The sequence below is a fragment of the Athene cunicularia genome (genome assembly GCF_003259725.1).
Source record: "Athene cunicularia isolate RWA chromosome 7 unlocalized genomic scaffold, athCun1 chr7_part1, whole genome shotgun sequence".
In the NCBI taxonomy this organism is placed as follows: domain Eukaryota; kingdom Metazoa; phylum Chordata; class Aves; order Strigiformes; family Strigidae; genus Athene; species Athene cunicularia.
This window is the reverse complement of record NW_020799107.1, coordinates 27,265,469-27,287,970: the sequence shown is the minus strand read 5'-3', so window position 1 is coordinate 27,287,970 and position 22,502 is coordinate 27,265,469. Positions and strand designations below refer to the sequence as shown.

The 22,502-nt window shown below is 45.7% G+C and overlaps 1 protein-coding gene across 4 annotated transcripts in view; it reads left to right on the top strand.

Annotated features, from left to right (window-relative positions):
- HEG1 (heart development protein with EGF like domains 1) overlaps positions 1-22,502 on the top strand; it is a 44,985-nt gene that overhangs the window by 11,900 nt on the left and 10,583 nt on the right. The window contains exons 6-19 of one of the 4 annotated variants that reach the window (XM_026852159.1): positions 192-500; positions 907-1,224; positions 2,319-2,651; positions 3,554-3,862; positions 4,583-4,897; positions 5,627-5,920; positions 6,459-6,797; positions 7,758-9,122; positions 11,372-11,491; positions 13,070-13,164; positions 14,441-14,499; positions 14,962-15,122; positions 16,865-16,999; positions 22,389-22,431. In XM_026852159.1, the coding sequence (XP_026707960.1) occupies positions 192-500; positions 907-1,224; positions 2,319-2,651; positions 3,554-3,862; positions 4,583-4,897; positions 5,627-5,920; positions 6,459-6,797; positions 7,758-9,122; positions 11,372-11,491; positions 13,070-13,164; positions 14,441-14,499; positions 14,962-15,122; positions 16,865-16,999; positions 22,389-22,431 (4,195 nt within the window). Of the gene's footprint in view, positions 1-191; positions 501-906; positions 1,225-2,318; positions 2,652-3,553; positions 3,863-4,579; positions 4,898-5,626; positions 5,924-6,458; positions 6,798-7,757; positions 9,123-11,371; positions 11,492-13,069; positions 13,165-14,440; positions 14,500-14,961; positions 15,123-16,864; positions 17,000-22,388; positions 22,432-22,502 lie in introns of those variants that run through there. The other 3 variants (XM_026852158.1, XM_026852160.1, XR_003398768.1) reach the window with 3 other exon arrangements.

The window sequence follows — 22,502 nt, the reverse complement described above, 5'->3', positions numbered from 1 at the left end:
GAGCCCTGGGTTTTGTGCAAGGTCTTCCTGCGGCGAGGGGATTCATGCCTTTCCAAAAGAGCACTTTGTCCAGATTGAAAACTTCCTATGCTTAATATCCATATGTGCGCTGTAAGCATCTGGGAAGAAAATGGATCCATCTGTTTATAATTTCATACGTATAAATCCAGGGGTTTTTTATCATGCTGTAGCCATTGGAAGCAGCTACCAGCCATCCAACATCTCGGCCACGGAGAGGAGAGTTTCAGATTTACCCACCACCAGCACCTCCGTTTCCACAACAGTCACCAAGGGTTCGGGGAGGACGTTAAGATCTCTGCCAGCCAGCACCAGGTTGGCTGATGCAGCAGAGATTTCTACCTCTGGTACCAAAATCATCAGCTCCTCAGACCAGACCTGGACCCCTGGGATGTCTTTGGGAGCACAGCGTGGTGGTGGCAGAGGTGCCACAGAACTATTGCTTATGGACTCGCCGTCTGCTTCGGAAAGCGCTTCCACAAGTGAGTTTGATAGCTAGCTGTATAACTCAGAACATTATTTAAAGACTCTTTATAAACAAAACACATCCTTTTTATTTTAAAGAAAGGAGGAATAATATTGTATTTGGCACATTCTGTACATTTAAAAACATTTCACAGAAATGAAAGTATGGATAAATATTATTCTTGTTGGAAGAGGGGGATAGATTTTCCTTGAAAACTTTCAGTTGAATTTTGCAAGCAATAATTTCAGGAGTTCCTATATAGAGAACATTTTTTCCCCTGTCTTAATGATTTCCCAGTATTAAATATTTCCTTACTGAATATTCACACGTACGATGTCTACATCTACTGATAGGATGAAACCTATCCAGCTGTTTTAATTTATGTATATGCAGTTTTATATTTCTTTTTGCCTTTTTTTTAGCCTTTAGCAGCAGCAGTGATGAACCCAAGAGCATCCCAGCTGCAGAAGAGGCAACGCTGCACTCGGATGCCCACAATGCTGACATGCCCAGTGTGGCAGAGTGGTCACCGGGATCCCCTGCAAACGGCCACACAGCCATGGTGGCAAGGGGTTCTGCCACCAGCATTGACCCCACCAGCTCTTTGAGGGGGACCTTCTCCTCCTTGGGGCCTGGAACACACCATCCTAATGGCTCACAGGAAGCCACTGATCTCCCAGCGCCTCCTGGGGAGCCTTTGCTCACAAGCTCCCTCTCTGCTTCTGAAAGTACATTCAGAGGTAAATTTGTAGTCTGATAGTTGGCTGCTTTGAAGCTGGATGGATTTCACATCCCTGTGCTGTTTTTCTTTAGATATGGCCATCAGTCGCTATTGGATACATGGATATTTTTATTACTGGTTGCATTGGGCTGGCAGTGGGCATGGTGGGAAGGATGGGAGTGGATCTCAGCTTCTGGGTGAAAAAGTGAAAAACATCAATGTCCTCATTGCTAATGAAACTTCCATGCTGAGAAAAGCAGCCATTGGTCAGAAATACATGCATGGATTTTTTTCCTGCCAGAGACACTTTTACTGGGGGTTTGCAGCTGTCACCTGTTGCTGTGTCCACTATACAGGCTGCTCTGTAAGAGAGATGGTGTTTTGGGAGTCCCTGCAGCCCACGACAGTGCTAACTTGCCCCGTGCTCTTGTAGTGGTCCCAAGTGAGCTCTGCCCCACCATTCACCATTAATTCACAATTAAGCCTGTGACTTGTAGTGCAGCTCCTGCTCCTGGTGAGCTAGTGAAATATCGGCATCCCCAGCGCTGCAGTTTGGGAGAGCCCCAGGACAGCACGTCTGCTAAAGAGGGCTGGGTTTAATGGTTGAATGCCAGGCTGGGGCACAGGGGTATTTCTGAACATCTTATAGGTGAGGCTGTGTCCTGACCTGTGTGGCTCTGGGTGCCTGGTGCTGTGGGGAGCTCAGCTGTACCATCAGCCTAGCACTGAGACAGCAGCTTGGCTCACTGGTCTGTCACTGGACAACCTAAACCAGGCCTGTTTTAGCTTAGCTTCTAGATTTGGTTTAAAGTTAGAAGTGTATATGCCTGATTTAAACAAGCTGGAAGGCAGCTGAAATGCATAAATTGGGTATTGTGCACAGCCTGCCGGTAAAAAACAAGGGTTTAAGTTGAGATTTTCGTGGCTTTTTTATAAGCCACATGTACTTGAATGTACAGGATTCGCCTCTTCCCAGAGCAGCACCTTTTCCAGCTTGAGAACTTGGTCTATTCAATTTCTCAATGAACAGTATAGAAACATACGCTCTACACACAATCCCTCAAAAGTATAGCTCTATATACATAAATCAAACCTGGTTTTATTGTTTCTTAGGTGTCAGAAGCAGCCACCAATCAGTTAGCAACTCAGCAACAGAGAAAAAAACCCTTGCTTCCTCTCCCACCAATGCTTTCATTTCAGCCACGGCCACTGGCAGTGGCGGGAGACCCCCCAGATCTGCCACAGGCAGCAGCCGATGGGCAGCAGAAGTCTCCACATCCAGCAGTGCCATGTACGCGACCCTGGGCACTATCCGATCCTCGTCTGCGTCTTTTGTGAGAGACACCTCTGGAGTTCATGGGCCCAGAGAGATCACGGATTTCACCGAGCGGGTGGCAGACCCTTCGCTAACACGCTCTCATTCTCCTTCAGAAGGTCCTTCCCCAGGTGAGCTCAAGTTAGAAATGAAATAACATTTTTCTTGTAATTAAAAGGAGGACTGTTACTGTATCTTACACTTGCCAGACTCTGTTCTGCTATGCAGAATATATTATTTGGAAGGATGCAGTGTGATTTTTGTGTCTGAAATATTTCAGCTCTTACTTGACCAAAAAATGTGGTTTGGGTTTTTTACAGAAAGGGCACATGTGTGGAAAGTTTCCTCATGCCAAGAAAAATAATTTCAAATCAAAATTCTTTTTTTACTATCTCCAGTTGCTATCTCCATTTTATAGGCAAGAGAACTAATCAAGCAAGGATTAGATCACGTGCCTGCAGTCCCAGGGACAAGATTTCAGTTCCTGCCCTCTGTCCTACCCCTTGGACCATGCTGCTTCCCAGAAATTGAACCAGCTCAACAAATTTAAGGCAACTTTGAATGTGGTCTCTGAGGTCCTTCATGTTGCTGTTTGCTTCTAGACCCTGCTGCAATGTTGCAGGGGTCTGATCCCCCTGATCCCATTTCTTCAGACGTCTCTAAGACCTTCACACTGCTCAGTGTTATGCCTTGTCTGATTTCCAGGCTTTTCTGGGTTGTTAGGGTATTTGTTTGTTCTAGCAGCATGGAGTGCACTCAGGCACATAATGGTGAAATCAAGTGCACAGCTTTAGTAGTTCAACAGTTTTTATATAATAGCACTTTTCTCAGCATAAACCCATGCTTTTTAGAAGACAAATTTCTGTAGGAAGGATTCATGTCTTGGGAAATTTCCTATTTTCTCTGGATTGACATCTCATATTTTCGAATTGTGCATGTACTTGCTGCCTCTGGCTGTAACTGGAAGAAAGCTCGCTGTTATTTATAGTTTCACTTGTGTAAAAATGTAAATTTTATCTGTATCATATCGTAGCTCCTGGAAGCAGCCATGTGTCATTCAGCATCCTGTCAACACCAAGAAGAACTGATTTCCCAACCACCAGTACCTCCATTTCCACAACAGCCACTAAGGGTGGAGGGAGGACGTTAAGGTCTCTGCCAGCCAGCACCAGACTGACCCAAACAACAGAGATTTTCACCACTGGTACCGAAACCATCAGCTCTTCAGACCATACCTGGTCCTCTTTGAGAGCCCAGGGTGGTGGTGGCAGAGGTGCCACCATGTTGTCCACAGACCCCTTGCTCATAGGGTCGCCATCTGCTTTGGAACATGCTTCCCCAGGTGAGCTCTGACCAACCCTGTCGGGCTTCTTCCTGTAGACCTCAAAGACCCACTCTGTATGGAGGAGTGAGGCCATGCGAGAAGGTCCTGGACAATGGCATTGGGTATTAACGGAGGAAAATTTCAACTTCCAGAGAAAAATTCATTAGCTGATTTTTGCATTTAGTCACCAGACAAAAACAGCTTTACTGCAAGAACACTCTGGCCCTGAGATTTTGTGTGTTTTCTGAGACAGCACAATTTCAAGACTGCCCCGTTGGCAGTGTTTATACAAGCAGGAGGCAACACCGGTCATTCCAGACTCCCTCTCTGGTATGCAGATGCAGCATTTACTGATCCCAAATGACCCTGCTGTGCTTTATTTCGAGTATCAGGGAGTTAGGCACCGCTGTACCCCACCTCGCTCACCGCTGCGGTACCAATGCGGGTGTGTGGTGCCCACGGCTGGACTGTGGCACCAGGAGCAGCACCAGAGAGAAGCAAACCCAACAGTGCTCCCACACCTTGTTCCTAGTGCCCTCTTCGGGGTGTCCTCCTGTGAGTAGCATCTCCTTGCACAGGAAAAGGTTGTATCTTCATAGTTAGCCTTTTCTCCAGGTTTGGATCTTCTGCTATGTTTTATCTGTGCATTCAGCCTAGGGGTGGTGATGGAAGGGAGCACGTCCACTTGTTTATAGCTTAGGGTGTAAAAATCCACTTTGCTTTGCCCTTTCTCAGCAGAAGGGACCGTGGCTACAGGAGGACACCTTCCCGATGCTCCTCTCACTAGTACGCCCAGCTCAGTGATAGCCACCAGTGGTGGGGAGAGGAGCACAGTCCCCGTGTCAGACGCCCGCACGGCATCCAGCTCTGCTCCCATTCCACCCCACTCCAGCTCCCTGGACGTGGCCCTTCTGCCGTCCTCATCAGCAACAGAGCCTGGGAGGCAGATCAATGTTTCACAGGGTGGTGCTCGACTTGGTGAGCTTCTAACGAAGCCACTGCCTGCATTTTCTCCCAGCATTTCAGTGCCTTTGCCTTCACCAAGTGCTTCAGGTGGGTCTTGTGGTTTCCTGTTTTGCCATGGAGGACATCCCTCCTCCTCACCCCCTTCCCGAGCTCCTACTCTTCCTTTTATAACTTTAAACTAGATTTGCCTTTTTGGTAAGCCCGGTTTATAGTGAGGGCCTCTGAGCACTGCATGGTTGGTGTGTTATTCACCTCACAGCACTTGGAGCAGTGCTTCTCATGGCAGGGATTAGACAGCCAGGCAGCTCTTCTGGGCCACAGGTGAAGGCTGCTGTGGAGCCTTGACCTCAGCCCTCAAACCTTGGGAGCCTGGCACCAGATGTGGCAAGGGATCTGTAGACCTTTCGCCATTCCTTATATCCCAGTTTTCATGTGTTTGAGCCTCAGCTCTGCTGCCTGGGTCCCACCAGAGTTTGAAACCCACTAGCCTGCCCAAGGGAATTTTCTGCAGGACATTCAAGACCAGGTCCTACCTCCCTGCTACCATTCTCCTTCAGAAATGCCACGCACCCCAATCTATTTTTCTTGTGTAAAGGGGAAAAGTACAGATTTCCTGGGAACCCTGCATAGCAAATAAGTGATGTTGGTCACCAAGTGCCACTTCTGCTGTGAGGATTGAAATATTCAGATTCTAGTCTCTGTAGAGGCCTCAAAGGTATTATTAATATACAAAATATGTATGTAAGTATGTATGTAAGTATGTATGTATGCATTTATTTATTTATTTATTTATTTATCTCTGCTTTGCAGTTCCAGAGAGAGTAAGAATTTCTGGTACTCCTACTGAGACCATGTACGTCTCATCCACACTCTCCAGCCATGAGGAGGGGACATCTCAGGCTGCAGCTAACCCTGGCATGTGGAGCACAGTGGCAGAAAGCCCCACGTCTCACCCAGACACAGCTGGGGAGCCCCGCACTGGCCCCTTTCTATCCTCCACGGCATGGCCTGGGGCAGCACATGTCTCGTCCAGCCGAACAGGGTACCCAGAGCCCAAGGTCACCCTTTCATCCAGGGTCTCCACCTACTTCTCAGCCGCCGCTGAACCTTCCAGTGAGTTTTTCTGAACTCTGGGATGGTGTTTGAATTAGGAAAAAACCCACCGCCTCTCCCTTTCTCTCTTCTGTGAGGTTGATATGACCACTAATTCGTGTCAGAGCTGTTGCGAGTGTCATGGGCAGGATTTGTAAGCAGTGGTGTTTCTGTTCCTTGATGTAGTATATCTGCAGCTGTTGATGCTTAACAAAAAAGTGTCAGAAATGACGTGTGTAACTTCTCGCTGTAGGATACATCTACTACCTGCCTGGGTTGAGGTGATAACTATAAATAACATAAATATGCCATTATGACTCTAAAAGGTACTGATTGTCCCTCTGTATTTGGATAGTCCTGTTCCTTTGGAATAGGCTTTGTGTGTTAAAACCACATTTAAGGTGATAAGTATGTGAGACCTACTTAATCTGTATTTAATCTGTGTTTATCTGTGCAATTTTATTAATCTGCATTTCCAGACAGAATTATTGTAGAACTCACAAGTACTTTCTGCTCTGAAATGATAAAATAAGATGCCTGCTTTTTGATCCTATTCCCGCTGCAGGCAGCAGCCATCACTCCCTAAGCAGCTCGAGCACTGAGGAAAGAATGTCCGGCCCCATCACTGATCCTGCGTACGGTTCATCCACATCTGCTGGCAGCGGAGAGAGGACACTGCACTCGGTGACGGATGGCACGCTGACCGGTGGCACGAGGAGCTCTGCTTCCTATGCTGAAACTGCCAGCTCTGCAGGGCCGGCGCAGCCCGCGGAGCAGAGCGGGACGGCCAACACCTCCACCAGCAGCGGGGGCTTCACGGGCTTTGTGACAGAGACACTCTTCACACATTCTTCCAAGATACCCACTTACTCTTCTTTCCAAAACGATCTCACAAGTAAGTTAGTGACTCCCAGTGTACATCTGGGTGTGGAGGGGGAAAGATCACATTGTCCTGCTTTTATCTATGTTGTATACAAAGTTCTCATTCATTAGTGCTACCTGTGGGTTCACTCAGGGGGATGTTTTCATCAATGGACTCAAAGCCAAACCCCACCTAGCTGGGGAATTGTTCCACAAGTGACGCCATGAACCCGAGCAGGAAAATTCTTCTGTTTTAATGGCCACATTATTTTTTTGCATCCTATCTGATTTATTTTGGGTGATGCTTTCAGAAGTATTTACTGATGACCTAAGTCAATTTTAGAATTAAACCAAATTTTCAATATCCTATTTTTTATTGAGAGATTGCTGAACTTAGCTGTACATCCTGAAATTCATATTATAAGATTGACTGCGCCTTTGATACTAAATTATCTGAATTTTTTGCAGACTGATGTGCTAGTCATTTAGGATTTCCTGACTGCAAAGTTTTCAGTCAATGAGTTCATGATAAGCTGCAAATTAACATAATGTAATAATTTTATCCTGCAGAGGCATGAAGTTCACTGTGTCTAAAAACAAATCAACTGAAGAAGATGGATATTCTTTAGTTGGGAATGGAGGATAAGAGGGAGAGGATATGAGTTTTTATAAATTATGAGTGATAAAGAGAACAGATGGGTTTTCCTGCTTAGCTTGCCACAAAATATCATGGAACGATAAGTGCTCAATCACATCGGAAAAGCAACACTGGAAGAACAGTGTTTTAGAAACTACATGTTTCAAGGGAGCCTTATGTCTGTCTGAATTCACCATTTTAGAATCAATTAAGGAGCACAGAAAACTCCTCATTTGATGGTGCTCTGGGCCAGTTCACAGTCAAAAACATTTTATGTATTTAGCAAGTGATTTTAAAATGACATCAAAATACTTTCGTATTACTCTCTTTCTAATATATTTTGTCCTTTTACTCCAGGCTTTTCAAGTAGTCATCAGCCAAGCAGTAGTATCAATGCTGAGAAAAGGACCTCAGTTTCTCACACGGACGGCACATATATTTCAACTACGTATACCAGAGGAGGAGAAAGGACCCTCCTGTCTATCTCAAATAGCAGCACATCTGCTGACTCCTCAGAAAGTTCCACCTTTTTTTCTGAAATTTCCAGCCCTTCTGATTCATCAAAATCTTCCCTAGCACAGGACAGGAGGAGCAACGTATCCAGTGATGGCAGTTTTGTTGAACCATCTACAGAGCCATTGTTGGTACACTCTTCTAAACTGTTGACTTCTGCTTCTGCAGCCAGTGTGCAAAATACAACTCTCTTCAACACTGACTCTGATTTGTTGACCACTGGAAGATCATCTCTCTCTTCATCAGCATTTCCAGCCTCTTCCTCACTGCCATCACTGCATCACTCGCTGTCTTCAACACCACCACCAACTTATCTGTTTACATCATCAGAATCATCTGAGCCACTCTCATCGTCTGTGATGGCATCTTCACCCTCTATGCAGGCTTTGTCGTCCTCCTTGCCCACTTCCTCATTGCTTTCCCCATCTTTTTCATTAGCATCTTTATTGCCTCTGTTTTCATCACCACCATCCATCTCGCAGTCCAATGACAGTGATCAAGCAAGCACCTCTGTAACTACGACTGTGGTCAGGCAGGTGTCTTCCACAGCTGCCGTGGCTGGGAGCTCAGCCAGAGGGACAAACAAGCACAATGTCACGCAGCAGCCCCAAAACAACACCACTTTCACCTCCACTGGGTCTCCTCTCCCTACAGTGCCCATGGAGCAGCTTGGTGGACACATCATATCCATGTCCGCTCCCACAACAGTAACAGAGGCCACCTCACCGAGAGCTGACACCACCCAGGGGGGCAGCTTTGGGAGGGCAACACCACTGCTCACCACAGCCAGCGATGCCCCAAGGGCTGGGCTGACAGATGCACCCCTTAGTCCCTTACCAAGTGCAACAAACCACAGCATCATTGTCCCAGCGGTGGCACTGACCACAGTGAAACCTCCGGTGCTAACAACACCGGCCAGTCATCAGCCAACCCCAGGTGATGCTAGCACCATGAAAGCCCACAGACCTCAAACGCCCACTGCCACTAAGCACGTATATACCACTGATGAAAGCACAGAAGCTGTGGACCCCACCACTGCAAGGCCTGGTAGAGTCACTGAGGAAAACATCCCTGTTATGAGTCCTTCTGAAGCCCCTCCAACCAGCAAGACCGCTGTGAGCATTGCAACTACTTTGGCTGCTACCAAACCAACCACCACTCCTCTGTCAAGTAGCACGGCCAGGCTGAGGATATCATCTCCGGCAACAGGTAACATGTCTAATGGCACTCATCAGTGGTGCGGCCAGGGATGAGGGGGCCAGGAACACCTAGGTCCGACTTTAAGGGTCTTCAAAGGGTTATGTATGTATGTATGTCAAGTCTGTTGTCAGCAGGGTTTGAGGATAAGAACTCAAGGGTTTGAGGGTAAGGTCTCCATGTTGGCATTTTTAAGCTAAGGGTTTAGCAGTCCATCTGAACTGCTGGAAAAAGGTGAGCATTTTGATGAACACTGATGAAATTTGAGAATTTTAAGAAAATAAAACTGGCTGGCCTTCCAGGTAAGCATAGGAACATTTTGTATTTGTCAATTGATTGACAATATCCATCGATATTAATCAATATCTGTCCTATTTATGAGAAAAGGCGGTTGGCCAGCACTTAGTATTTGTGTTGGAACTGTTATTATCACTCATGGTCATTTTCTCCCCATGTCACTAACTAATCTCCTACTCAAGGGCCTGTTGTTTCTCCTGATAGGCCACGTACTGTAGTCTTGCTGAGTGTGTTGTTAACAGTTCTTTATTACCACTCTAGGCTCCTTATCTTCTCAAGTGAATACATTGACTGAAGTTTTATATGAATGGAAATTAATTGTGTGTTTGAAGCTCAGGAGCCTGGCCCTCATGCCGCTGTAGGATACTGTGTATACTAATTGCATTAACCTCTGTGAAATACTAGCAATAGTATATATTCTATCCAATAATTAAGTATTTAAAGGTTAGTTTTCAGGCTGATTTGCTTTAATTACAGCTATGGCTTCAGGAAAAAAAAAATTACTGTACGGGAATGGATTTTTTTAATGGAAAAATTAAGGTAGTGTATCCTTTTTATCAATTGATTCACACTTAGGCCTGGTTACTCTTTCCTTTAAATACTGAGTTTTGCCATTTACCAGAATGCAAAAGATCTTTCTGCTGCCTTGGACATGGTGCTTTGTACATGGGCATTCACTGCCACAAGACAATAAGCTGCCTTGGTCCCCACTGTACAAAACAAACTGAAGGACACCCAGTGAACTGAAGTGAAAGCCAATGTTTTAAAATAAGCCCACTCATTTCTGACTGCTTAGATCTGAGGCACCAAATCTCACTGATGCTGAGGTAGCTGTGACAGGCTAGTCAAGGTACAGAGATTGCATCAAATGGTCTGTCCAAACGTGGAGGTCAGCTGGGGACTGTCTGGTCTGCAGGGCCTGCGTGATGCCACAGGTTATCATGGTGCCATCAGAAATACACATATGGGTTTGTCTCTCGTGCTTTGTGCTTTAACCACAAAGTTCATCCTTCCTGCCTCTGCTGCAGTGCTGGGCAGCAGCCACAAAATAGGTACAAGTGGTGTGTAAGCTCATCTTTTAGCGCCTTGTCACCAACAAGTTCACAGTCCTGCCTACGGTCTGCCCTTGCACATGCGTGTGACATACTTTGTGCTCGTGTGAGTCATATACACAGCAAGAGGAACATTTTTGACTAGGACATGGGTTTTTTTTCAAAGGGAAGTATTGAATATCTTCTCCAGAATTTGCAGTTTGAGTTGGCTAATCTATGAAGCATCTAAGACTACAGTCATTAATGCCCTGATACTCTCTGTTTCACAGTTGGTGTCTGCTCCCCAAGCCCTTGCTTCCTCAACGGGAAGTGTATTATGAGCAGTGGCACAGGCAGGTATCGCTGCTGTGACCATCCCCAACCTGGCACGGAGGAGGCTGCAGCCCCAGTAAAGGAGGTGATGACAGCCAGGGCTGCCTCCATCATTACTGGGTAAACTATAGACTGCATCGGTGTTCAAGCACTAGCTTTGGATCATGGAAACAGGGCTTGGATGAAAAGAGCGGGGCTTTGGTGAAGGAGCCTGTGTTCCTGTGTCTAGCTCTGGCTGTCGAGGTCCCCTCTTCAATCTCTCCATCCATAACTTTAGGGTTGTTTGTCTTTGAAAAGCACCCTGAGATCTGCAGGTGAGCAGTGCTGTAGACAAGCTGGGTGTTCATATTAACATGGATCAGCGCTGGATCCCAAGGGCTTTTGAATGAATATTCAAGGGAAAGTGATTTGTATTTATTCTTCCAGCTCCAACAGAATAATTAAGAACAGGATAAATAGTGTGTGCAAATGATTCAATCAAGCATCTGATAGTGCTCAAGGGGTCACAGAAGAGTAGCCAAGTTGATCTTTTTTAGTCCAACAGTTGATTATTTTTGTGAACCTCTAACTACAGCCTGGTTTTTTTTTCTGCTTTTGTAGGTGTGGATAAATGTCTTTCCAACCCTTGTCCTGCGCTGGCCACCTGCAACAGCACTCGTGGTTCCTATATCTGTCAATGTCCTCTTGGATACGAGCTGGAAAAAGGAAAGTGCAATTTAGGTAAGAAAACAAAAGTGAAAAAAACGGGGAGAAAAAGATGGAAATAATTACCTGTAATGTTCTAAAATAAATTAACCTAGGCTCGGACTAGTTCAGGAGCTTAACGTTCCTCCCAACCACCACTTTTAACAAGGGCCTTTTACTGTTTATACAAGTGCAATGTCTTATGCCTGTCGTGTTGGGCTGCCCGGGGAAGCAGGCACAGTGATAGCTGAGGGTTTCTTAAGAACACAGCAACAGAGCGGTGGGCTCAGGATTGTTAATAAGGACAGATGTGCCCCTTCTGTTCCTAATGTGTTTTACAACCCCCAAAAAGCATTCAGCTCCCAGCTCTGCAAACCTGTTCGATGACACTTGGCTTGGGAGAAGTGAGTGGGGCTATTGTGTAACCTGGCTTCAGTGGGACCAGCCATGTGACGAAAATTAAGCAGCCGTGAAAGTCTTTGTAAGATCAAGGTCTTGTTTCATACCTTTAGCATTTTTCATGCAGCACAGTTATTAGTTGGAACACAGGTTCTGGCCCTCTCCTTTCTATTAGAGGACTCTCGATCCCAAGGACTTACAATATCCCATTGTAAAGGGGAATTTGTTTTGCTAGAGTTTCTTCTGACGCTTAATCAGCGAGGATTAGAGGCATGGAAATTTTGCTAAGGAAACATGGGTGAGGTGTCCCTGAGGGGTGTTTTTGAAACATTTCTTCAAGTTGGAATGTGTCAGCTTCTAATTTAGAGAGTTGTTTTGATTATGCCTTGAACTGGGATATGGGCAGATTATATAAACACTGTGAAGGTGATTCTCGTTTTTACTCAGAGTCATTACATTAGAGCTGTTTGATAGAAAATTCATGGTGAGGATAGGCTCTGTGGATGGGTAAAAATGGGAAAAAATTGTAGGCTTTATAATGATATCTGCAACCGTATTTGTTTTTCTGATGGAGCATAAAGCTGGAGCTCATTTCCACTGAGTATCTCATAACACTTAATGCAAGATTTAGGGATATTATCTCTCTGAGTCTGGACAACTTGGATTATTGCATTCTGCTGCCATGAATCAAATATGAATCTAAGCACAGAAAAATGCATTTTTTAGACCTCTTTTCAAATGTCATTGCTCATTCTGTCCAACAATTTGAAAAATGAAAATGTCCTTTCTACAGCACTTTATTTTGTCTTGCTGGTTTGCTTTCCTTTACATTGCAGGGAGGGGTAAAAGATTTGACACATTTAGTCCAAATTATTATAAATAGCTCTGGTACCTGAAACTGTCTCATTACTAAATTTATCCAGCTGTCCCTGTGTCCAGGGGTCCTTTTAAATTAGTCTGTGTTTCTATATGAAATGTACGAATGCTGCGGTGAGATCCTGACTGTTCAGCAGCATTGAGCTCTGGAATTTGACTGAGGCTGTGGGAACATCACAGCAACCCTTGGGATGAATCTCAAATCTGGGACTTTGCTTTATTGAATCAGTGAGTCTCTGATGCGAGTTTCAAAGACAGTCTCTCATGTAAGGCGAAATCACATCTACACGTGGCACAGAGACATGTGTTCCAACTAACTTGTCCTATTCTCCTTTTTAGTAAGAATATTTATTGGCCAGGTCCCCTTGAAATTTAATATTACCCATGGGAAGTACGAAGAGCTTCTCCACATCGAGGGTGAAATCCTGGCTATGGTGAGTGTCATTGGCAATGTTGATGGGACAGGTCCCGTTCACTCCTCTTATGGTTGTCATGGGAAGGCAACAAGACAACGTGGCATGGATTTAGCCTTTCTGGTCTGGTGTAAGAGGTACACTTGATGAGATGTACACTTTTAAATCCCAGCATGCTTCTCTCTCCTGTCCTACCCAGGCTGTCAAGACAGCAGTAGAGAGATCCAGCTTCTATGGGGCTTAAGAGAGCATAGCTGCCCCGAAAATCCTGAGGCCCTTTTCATGAAATGATGTGTCTAGGTTCAAGCTTCTGTAGCTTTCATCCTTTCCTAGTGTCTTCTGGCTGCACTGCCTTTTCCAGACCTTGAAAGGGCATTAGCGCTCCTCCAAGGTCAAACATTAAAACAGTAACTCTGGATTTCATCGTTCAGCAGTAAATCTCGCAGGTTCTGGGGAGGGTTGGACTGCAGCTGGTGCCACCTTGCTCTTAGCCAGACCCTGTGGGATGAAGCACAGCAACAACACCCACCCAAACATACCTTCCTCTTCATGGAGTGTCCCAGCCGTGCTGTCGCAACCATGTGGTCCTCGGTCAGTTGAGAGCAAGCACTGGGTGAGCTGGTGGCTTCCCCATATGCTGTGCCATCAGTTGCTCCAAAAAGACCCCTGGGCTGGGGATAGGTACATCTCTGTGCACTTTTTAGCCAGATCATTGCATACACGAGTTCATCCTGTTAGCAGTTCCTGGGCTGGCTGCAGGTGCATTCCAGCTCTTTTTGGAGTAGGTGATTTGGAGATGCCCCCAAAGGAGGGGGGGCTGGGGTGAGTTGACTTGATGCTGCCTGCATGTCTTGTACTGGGGAGTGAACACAAACAAGCTCGTGGATCCAGGTAGAGGGGGCCTCCCTGAAAGATGTGCAGTCTCTGAGGGTGCCGCTTTGTGTTCAGCCTTGCGTAGGGCTCTCTCCCCACTGGCTTCTGGCTCGTCTTCAGCCTTTGTGGTCATTTCACTGTAGGGCCCCAGGCAGATGCTCAAGTCAAAATCCCCAGGTCTTCATTCTTATCCAAGGCTGTGCAATGGTGACTTTGGCCATCCCTTGCTGATGACAGGAGAGCACATCTTTCTTATCAAGCAGATGAAGTACTGGGATGCTTAGAGCCTCCTGGGCCTCAGCAGGCAGCTCTGGCAAATGCAGGGGTTGGTGACTCAGGAGGGGTGTCCAGTGCTTGGTCCTGCCGGCCTGCCTCCCTCTGTCATCCCTCAGGGCACTAATGGCTGCTCTCTCCTTCTTTACAGCTCAATGCCTCGCTGTCAGGGTTGCCGGGGTACCACCACTCCACAGTCAAGGCAACTAGGTAAGGCTATGGCTACCAGGGGAAGAATGAGAAACTCTTGATGTTCAGCTTGAGATCCACGTTCTCCATTTTGAGTTGGTACTGGGCTTGATGCAGTCTGGCCCAGTAGTAGCGCAGGGCATGGGGAATGCCTGACCAGCTTGTCCAGTGCTCCCAGTACCCTCCTCCTAGCCTGAGCAGTCTGGGGACAGGTTTGTGAGCTGTCCAGGAGGGATTTATGGCTGGTTTCCAAGTGAGCTACCAGCACCCCTTCCAGCCCCATATTTACCTCTTTGTGTGTAGGTTTGTCCTGTTTTTTAAGGTTTGTTACAATGCACTGCTGTTTCAGTACGTATACAATATTGTGTCTGTGATAAGCATCGCTGTGTACATGTGCTAGTAAGAGTTCCGTGTATAAGGTACTAATGATCATATCAGACTGAACAGTGGTACTCAGGGCTGTTTTGTTTTGTTTTCTGTTAGGGAGGCAAATTTTGTGCATGTTTCAGTGCAATCCACGTTCTCTTTAGCATCCAACGTGACTTTCTATGACGTTGTCAGCAGTGTGAAAAGCTACATTCGAGCTTGCAAATCCCCCACCGAAGCCTGCCAGTTCATCTCCAGCCTGAAACCGCTCCACAGAGGTAAACAGCATCTGGAGGGACTGCGATGGGAGGGGAAAGGGATGTTTTATTTGGCTTCTTTTATAATAGGGGGAGAAAGATTTTAGCATTTGGAAAAACCCCTCTGAATCTTTTTTATCTTATTTAAATCGGAGTCATCTTAAGAGCCTTGCCGTACAAAAGCGATGCAGATACCGAGCCTTATCTTTGCCACATGTGTGAGAAATCTGCCTCTCTGTGAAAACATCATGCAGCACAGGATTAGAGGCATTGTAGGACAGCCTTTCATCTCTGGGATGTGACACTAGGCCCCGGCCAGATCAAAACCCCATAAGTCTTAATGCCACTCACGCAGCCAGGAGCCAGGGAAACGGCCTAAAAGCCAAGAGACAAAACCCCACCAGCTGATCAGAGTGCTGGAGCTTTGCTCTCCTGCCTGCCCAATTTCAGTGTTGCAGGGTGTAAAAATGGTTCGCAAGGAAAAGCTTTCGCTTTCTGTACCAAATCTTCCACCTGCCTAAGGGGAACGTGGGTGTGGCACAGAGAGACCTGGAGAAGCACATGGGTGTTGTGCAGGACCTTCTCCAGGTGGACCCCATCGGCGGCGGTGACCCTGTGCCCTGCACCTCCTGGTCCTCACTTTCCGAGGGAGTGATAGAGGAGATTTAGCTGTGAGAGGTACCAGCAAAATGCAGGGAGTGAGCACCTGTGAAAGATGAGCTCCTGCATGAAAACTTCTGCACACAGAGCTCTGTGACTTCAGGGTTGGAGACTTCAGTGTTTGGCTTTGAGGATGAAGGGCAGCAGCACTTAGCCTGGGTGTAGTGGGAAACCCCTCATATCATTTTGGCAAAGTAAGCACAAACCTGAGGAATTTAGTATGTGCTTTTATTTTAATATGCTGTATTTTAAAGCCACATTCCACCATGGATTGAATTCAACTATTTTGGTAGACCCGTTCAGATTATATCTAGCCATTACCTCTGCTACAGTGCTTCTGGTAAAGACTACTTCTAACTTGAAGCAGAGTAAGAAACAAATCATGTTCTTGTGTAAGTACTTAAAAGATGTCAAATAAAAAAGGAAAAGAAGATGGATCTATCAGGGAGAGGCTTATAAAAGGTGAGTGCCAAATGAGTGACATGTTTTCCATAAAATCCTATTTCTCATGAATAATTTTTTGCTTGTTCATTTCATTTAGTCTGACCTCCCAGTGAAAAATACAGATTTGGTGACACAATTTCCATCATTTACCCACAGTTTTGCTGAATTCTCATTGTAACAAATCTGACTTTATGAAGTAAAGCACTGCTTCAAAGTAATGTAAATGAAAGGATAAGTTCTTTGTTTGAAAAATGAAAAAATCCAGTGCTTAATATTGAAATGAAAAAGAATTGGTTTGGGCTGAGCAAAATGTTTTGCTTGATATAAACTTAAAAATTGATTTGTTGAACTGTCTCAGGGGGTGAATGTGTTTCAGCTTGAGCCAAACCAAATTTTTCTTTTTCCTTTCCTCTTCTGCCTCTGAGCTGATGCATTTATTATTCACCCCCTCTATTTGCCTGTACAAACGATGGTAGATATACAAGAAATGGTGACATAGTGTAATGTTGACTGTCTCCTAATGGAACAAATATTATTTAAAAAAAAAAGAAAAGAGATTAAAGCTGCACATGAGCTGAATGTGATGCCTGGGGAAAGCAAATGTGCCTAATGTGGGTTGAGAGTGAACTGTGCTGATGTTGGCTGCTTCTTCCTGACAGTTGGCAGCTTGTGCAAGCAGAAAGACCCTGAATGTGACAAAGAAACTTCTGAATGCACAGACTTCGATGGAGTTGCCCTCTGCCAGTGCAAAAGTGGGTACTTCAAATACAACAAGATGGACCACTCCTGCCGAGGTATTTATAAGGTGTATTTTGCCTGAATTTTGCTTAAACTTTTTGTTCCAGTGGAAATGAGTGTGTGTGTATCGCTGTGCATCCAAGAAACTCAGTATTATGAATAAATATTAGTAGCTCAAGTTTCTTTTATGTAGTTAGGGGACTTTTCAGCAGACGCTGAAGATACAGTCTCTAGGAATAATATTATCTCTTTCTGGAGCACGCTGTGAGTCACAGTGATTGAGAACAGGGAGAAAGGGGCCCGGCTGTTTTGGGCTCCAGTTCAGTGGCACAGAGCAGAGATGACGTGCGTCTCTGCCTGTTTTGATTTTGTCTGAACTCTCAGCGAACTTAGGAGAAGTGCTTTAAACTCACAAGCTTTTATTAATACATCATCAATATTTTAAAAATAAGTATCTGAAAATGATTATGAATTTATTTTTCAGCTGGGTTCCTAGTAGAAGTTTTAAGCTTAAGGATTATATTATTTTTTAGCTACTCCTCAGATCATGAAATCTGGTTTTGCTAAATTTTAAACAAGGTCTTTGTCCGTGTGCCAGTGGTCAAAATTACTTCTGTAGGATCAGGGTGTCTATTCCCTACTTCCAGTGGTTGTTGTAGGGCTTCTTAAGAAACACAATTTTCTGATGACGTATCAATAAGAATTGCAGTAGTGCTTATATATTGCTTCTGGCAATGTCTGCTGGGTTGCTGTTGAAATATGATGAGATGCTTTGTTGATTCCAAATCTGATCATAGAGTGAGAAAAAAGTGCCTGAAAATAACTCATGTGCTGCAGGGTCTGGGATGGACATCTCGAAGATGGGCATCTCTGGGTCCCAGGTCATGGTCCTGCCTTTCCTCCTCTCTGTGGCTCCAGGCAAAACCTTTCTCCTTTGTGTTTTCCTTCCCTCCCTTCATCTTGTGTGTTGGTGGAAGGATTTCTATTAGGAAATACTGACCATATCCACCAATCCTTGAGGGGCAGAGAAGGGCTTATGTAGTCAGTGGAGACCTGATCTGAAACTTGTGAGGCTTTTGCCCAATTCTTGCTCCATCATCAATGGTGGGAACCCAGGGTGAGTTACTCCTTTTTTCTTGTCCATGTCTCTTGCCAAGAAGTGTTGTGAAGATAAATACCTGAAAGGCTGTGAGACACTTGGATGTGATGACTGCAGAAGGCTTAAGAGATCTAACATCTTGTACATGTGGTTACTCCCTACTTACAGGTCTTGTTTGCTGTGCAAAATATAAAAAACCCTACCTGCACACAGGCAGGCCTCAGTGCCACTTTCAGCTCATTGCTCTTGGCAGGAACCATCTTAGTGATCACCTTGAGAGTGTGTGAGGGACAGGACTGATGCAGAATTTAGGCTGCAGTGCAGTGGCGTGAGGGTAGCACCAACAGCATGGTGCCATGCTCTAGCAAGATATCACATCACTTTGTTCCCATCTACATAAAGCCAGATGATTGGGATTTTTAAAGGTTTTTTTCAAAAGCCAAGCTATGGCCCTCATTTGATATTTAGGGCTATTTTCTGATAAATGCAGAGTACAATATGCCAGCCTCTTTGAAAATCTCTGTCCTCTTAGTGACTAAACAGGAACCAAGGTCTCCTGAGCATCTGACCCTCATTGTGGATTGTGAAAATGTGGCATGGTAACTCCAATTGTAGTATTTGCAAAGAGGGAAATGGCTATTGTGCTGCCCAGTCCAGTCTGCCCCGTGGGAAGGTGGGTGCGGCTGGGAGAGCTGCTGGGGCATGGGGGATCGGCTGCTCAAAAAATCTTCCCCTGGACCAAGGAAGGATTGAGTCTCTGAACCACAGTTTTGACATGTTGGCCATGTACCTTTAGGCATGCACTTCAGTCGTCTCTGGTTCGTTGCTGGTTTTTCAACCGTCCTGGTATTTTCAGGGCTGTTTTAGAAACAGGGCGACAAACCCAATGTGTCAGCTTTTCAAGGGCATGCTATTTTTAATAGTACAGAGTGTTTCTGGAGTGAAGCAAGGAGCAGCAAAGCAGGTTTCCAAAGAGACCCCTGAGTCTCTTTTGGGAAGTCAAAGGCAAACGTATCTCAAGTAGAAAAAGCACAACTCAATAGCTTTGGTTGGCCCCCGACACTTAAGCCTTTCCTCTGTTCCCTGCTCATATTTGAAAGCTTGCCAAGTGAGTGTGACAGCACGAGCTCTCCTGGGAGTGTGTTCAAAGGAGCAGGAAAGATGCCAGAGGAGAAAGCAAAGTGGCAGGAAAAGGCAGGATGAGGAGAGGAAAAGACATAAGCACTGACTGTTTAGGTAAGGCAGAAATGCATGTTCAGGATCTTGCTTTTCCTCTTTACTGCCCCATGTAGCCTCCTGGCCTGAGAGCTGTGTGCCAGTGGGATCCCAGGGCTGCTCCTGCCCAAGGCATGGCTCCAGCTTTGAGACCACTCAAGGTGTATGTGCCCTACACACATTCTTGGACTAGGGCTGAGGGGGTGAGATTAGGCTGGGCTCCAGCATCTGCCTTCAGGCACCTCCAGGCCTTCCCAACATGCAGGTGTCAGGTGGGGACTGGGGCTGGGGTACACAGAGCTGCTGCACTCATTAGAGAAGGCAGCTCTAGTGAGCTGTCAGCGTGATGCCTCCCTCCCCTTCACTGCAGATATTGCCTGATCTTGTGGCTCACTTTTGTAGAACATTTGCTCCATAATGTTTTTGGCCTGCTTCTGTTAGTGAGTGTAAGGAGCTACCCATCCAGCCTCATTTTGCCAATGCCTTGGTGTTTTGAATGAGCCAGGCAAGTATCCTTTGGGATTTACTACCCCTGCCCTGGCTGTTTGTTGAGTGAGCCTCTTCTCTTGTCCAGTTAAACTCCGATCTCTTCCTTGACCTCAAAGAAACCATCTTGCAGAGAGAAAAATAAATTCAGTGCAAAAATCATTTTTTTGCATGATGAGATGCAACAGGAGGGCTACATAAAGAGCCTCACCCTCCCTATCACCAGCTCTTGGGGTAAATGGAGTGAAAGCGGTAGGGGAGTAGTGGGGCTATATGGAGTAGAGAAAGGGGTTCAAGACTAATTATCATTGACATCAGTCCCCCTGTTATCATTGGTGCCAGTTGCTACAGGTCTCTGCCTAGAGCTGCAATATTCATGATGTGAGTGCATCACTCATCTGTGTCCACACACCCCGCAGGGAAAATGGCATGCTGAGTAATGTAGGATGCTTTGTAAGTGGTGTATAGGCTGCAAACATTATGTCAATCTGCCCAGAAGCAAGACAGAGAATCCAAGAGCGGAGTGCCAGGCACACTGTGGGTTGTGTGTCCTGGAAAGCAAAGACTTGGGCAGAGCTGCAAAGGGGGTCTGGTGGGTAAAGAAAAGGTCCCCAGCTCTAGCTTGTAAGGCTAATATGGTCTCTGGGTGCATTTAGGGGGCACAGACAGGCAGAAGAGGGGAAGTTTTGTTATCCCTGGGCTTTCAACATCCATTTCTGGGAGCGAGAAATCAAAAGGGTCAAAGAAAATGTGAGTGTTCAGAGAAAAGCTGCAATAACCAGGGAGACTCAAAGACCTCAGTGCACTTGGCTTTATTAAAGGCAAAGGAGCAATGTGATGGTAAGGAGGAAAATGTGATCATATAACCTTTTCCAATCTAGCAAGTAAACATCCAAAGGCTGGAATTTGACACTGGGATAATTCAGACCAGAAAGAAGGTGAATGTTTTTAATGGCAGGGGAAATTAACTTTATGAGCATCTGACCCAGGCTTGTGGTTGATTGTCTGTCACTGAAAATATTAAAATCAGTCTTGGATGGTTCTCTAAAATGTAGCTCCAGTTCAACTATTTGATTTGAAAGTGGAATTAAATTTAGGGAAGTTCTGTGACCTGTATTATGAGGAGAAGGCCACAGTCACATTGCTCCCTGCTGGCATCAGTATGACTTGCTATTGGTGCTGGAAGAGCCATAAACTTCTGAATCCAGCCAGAATACTACTGCTCTCTCTTGGTTTACTATGATATTGCCAGCCCTTCCTAATGGACAACGTTACACATTTTCTTCCTTCCTCCCCTCCTGTTCGGAGTGTTTCTGAAAATAGTTGCTGGCTGTGCCAGAGGGGAAAAGGCATCTGATGTGCTGGGAGCAGCAGAGGAGGAGAGGGCTTTGCTGCAGCTTTGCTGGGATCACTGCTGGGCAGCCCATCCTCTCCCCACAGATATCCTTGTGCTTTCTGGTGTTAGAGAGTGCCTGAGCTTTTGGCTGCAGGTTTTCGCTATGGTTAGAGATCAAGGCAGAGGGAAGAGGGCTTGAGAGCTGCTGCCTCCCCATTTTTAAGCATATGGTGTTTGAGGGGAAAAAAAATCCATAAGTATTTTTGTTTTCTCTTAACAATCTAGTTTTATTCCCTGTGGATTGTGCTGCAGGGATTTTCCAGACTCCTGGGTGATGTTTCACAGACCCCCAAGGGCTGCTGTGTGTGCTGGCCCTGGATTGTCCCTTTGTCCAAAGTGCCTCCATCCCTGTCACTCCTACTCAGGTCTGAGTGAGCACCTGCAGAAGGCAGCAGATCTGCAGGAGCTCTGGTGGGAGTATTGCTGAGTAAAGCAAGGATCTTATAACTGTATTTCTAATGTATCATCACCTTTGCTGCTCATCAGAAGTGTGGTATAATTTTTTCAGATAGCTCATGTGATAAGCTAGCTGTCCATAAGCAAAGAAATTATTTTATTTAGAAGCAATGGTTTCAGTTTGTCACCAACATTTTTTTACACAGCAGTGTTTTGGGTTATTTAGACCTAGTAAATCTAATTTCTATTCTATAGTAAAATATGGTACTTCAAAATTTGATTTAGCTCCAAATTTGAAAGACAAGAAAACAAGGTGACATGAGGCAAAACATAACATACCACTTTGGGTTACCCTGACTGTGTTCCCATAACATTTTGTTGCAATACTAACATTTAGAAGTAATAGCGTGCATCAGTGCTTAAGTAGCACTGTTCAAATAAGGTTCCAAAGCAAAAACTGGGGGCACTTGCAGATTTTTTACACTGCTATTTTGTGGGAAGCAGTACAAGTGTGCAGTGAGTTTCCATTTGGGCAAGAAGAGGTTCTGCTAGGAATTAGGTTACCAGCTGCCCACCCTGTGCCAGGCTCTGGGCTAGCTCTGCCGGGAAGCCCTGAAATGGTCCTGTCAAAGCTAGCGGGAGCTGAATTTAAATGCATGATGTTTTGCCTAAACCAGAGGAGATACTGCATCACATCAGAGTGCATCGCGTTCCTGCTCTGCCAGTGTCTCAGACCGGGTTGTTGGTCCCCAAGGTTGTTTGGGGGGAAGCTGCCGTGGGAAGCGGCGGTAGAAAATGCCTCCTCTGCACCACTATGCGGTGCTCATGGCCCTTCTCTCTTCTGTATTTTCAGCCTGTGAAGATGGATATAAGCTGGAAAACGAGACCTGTGTGAGGTATGGTGACTGTTCTGCCCTTCTCCTACCCCACCATCCTTCTTAATACTGCTGTGGTGGTGACCTGTTGG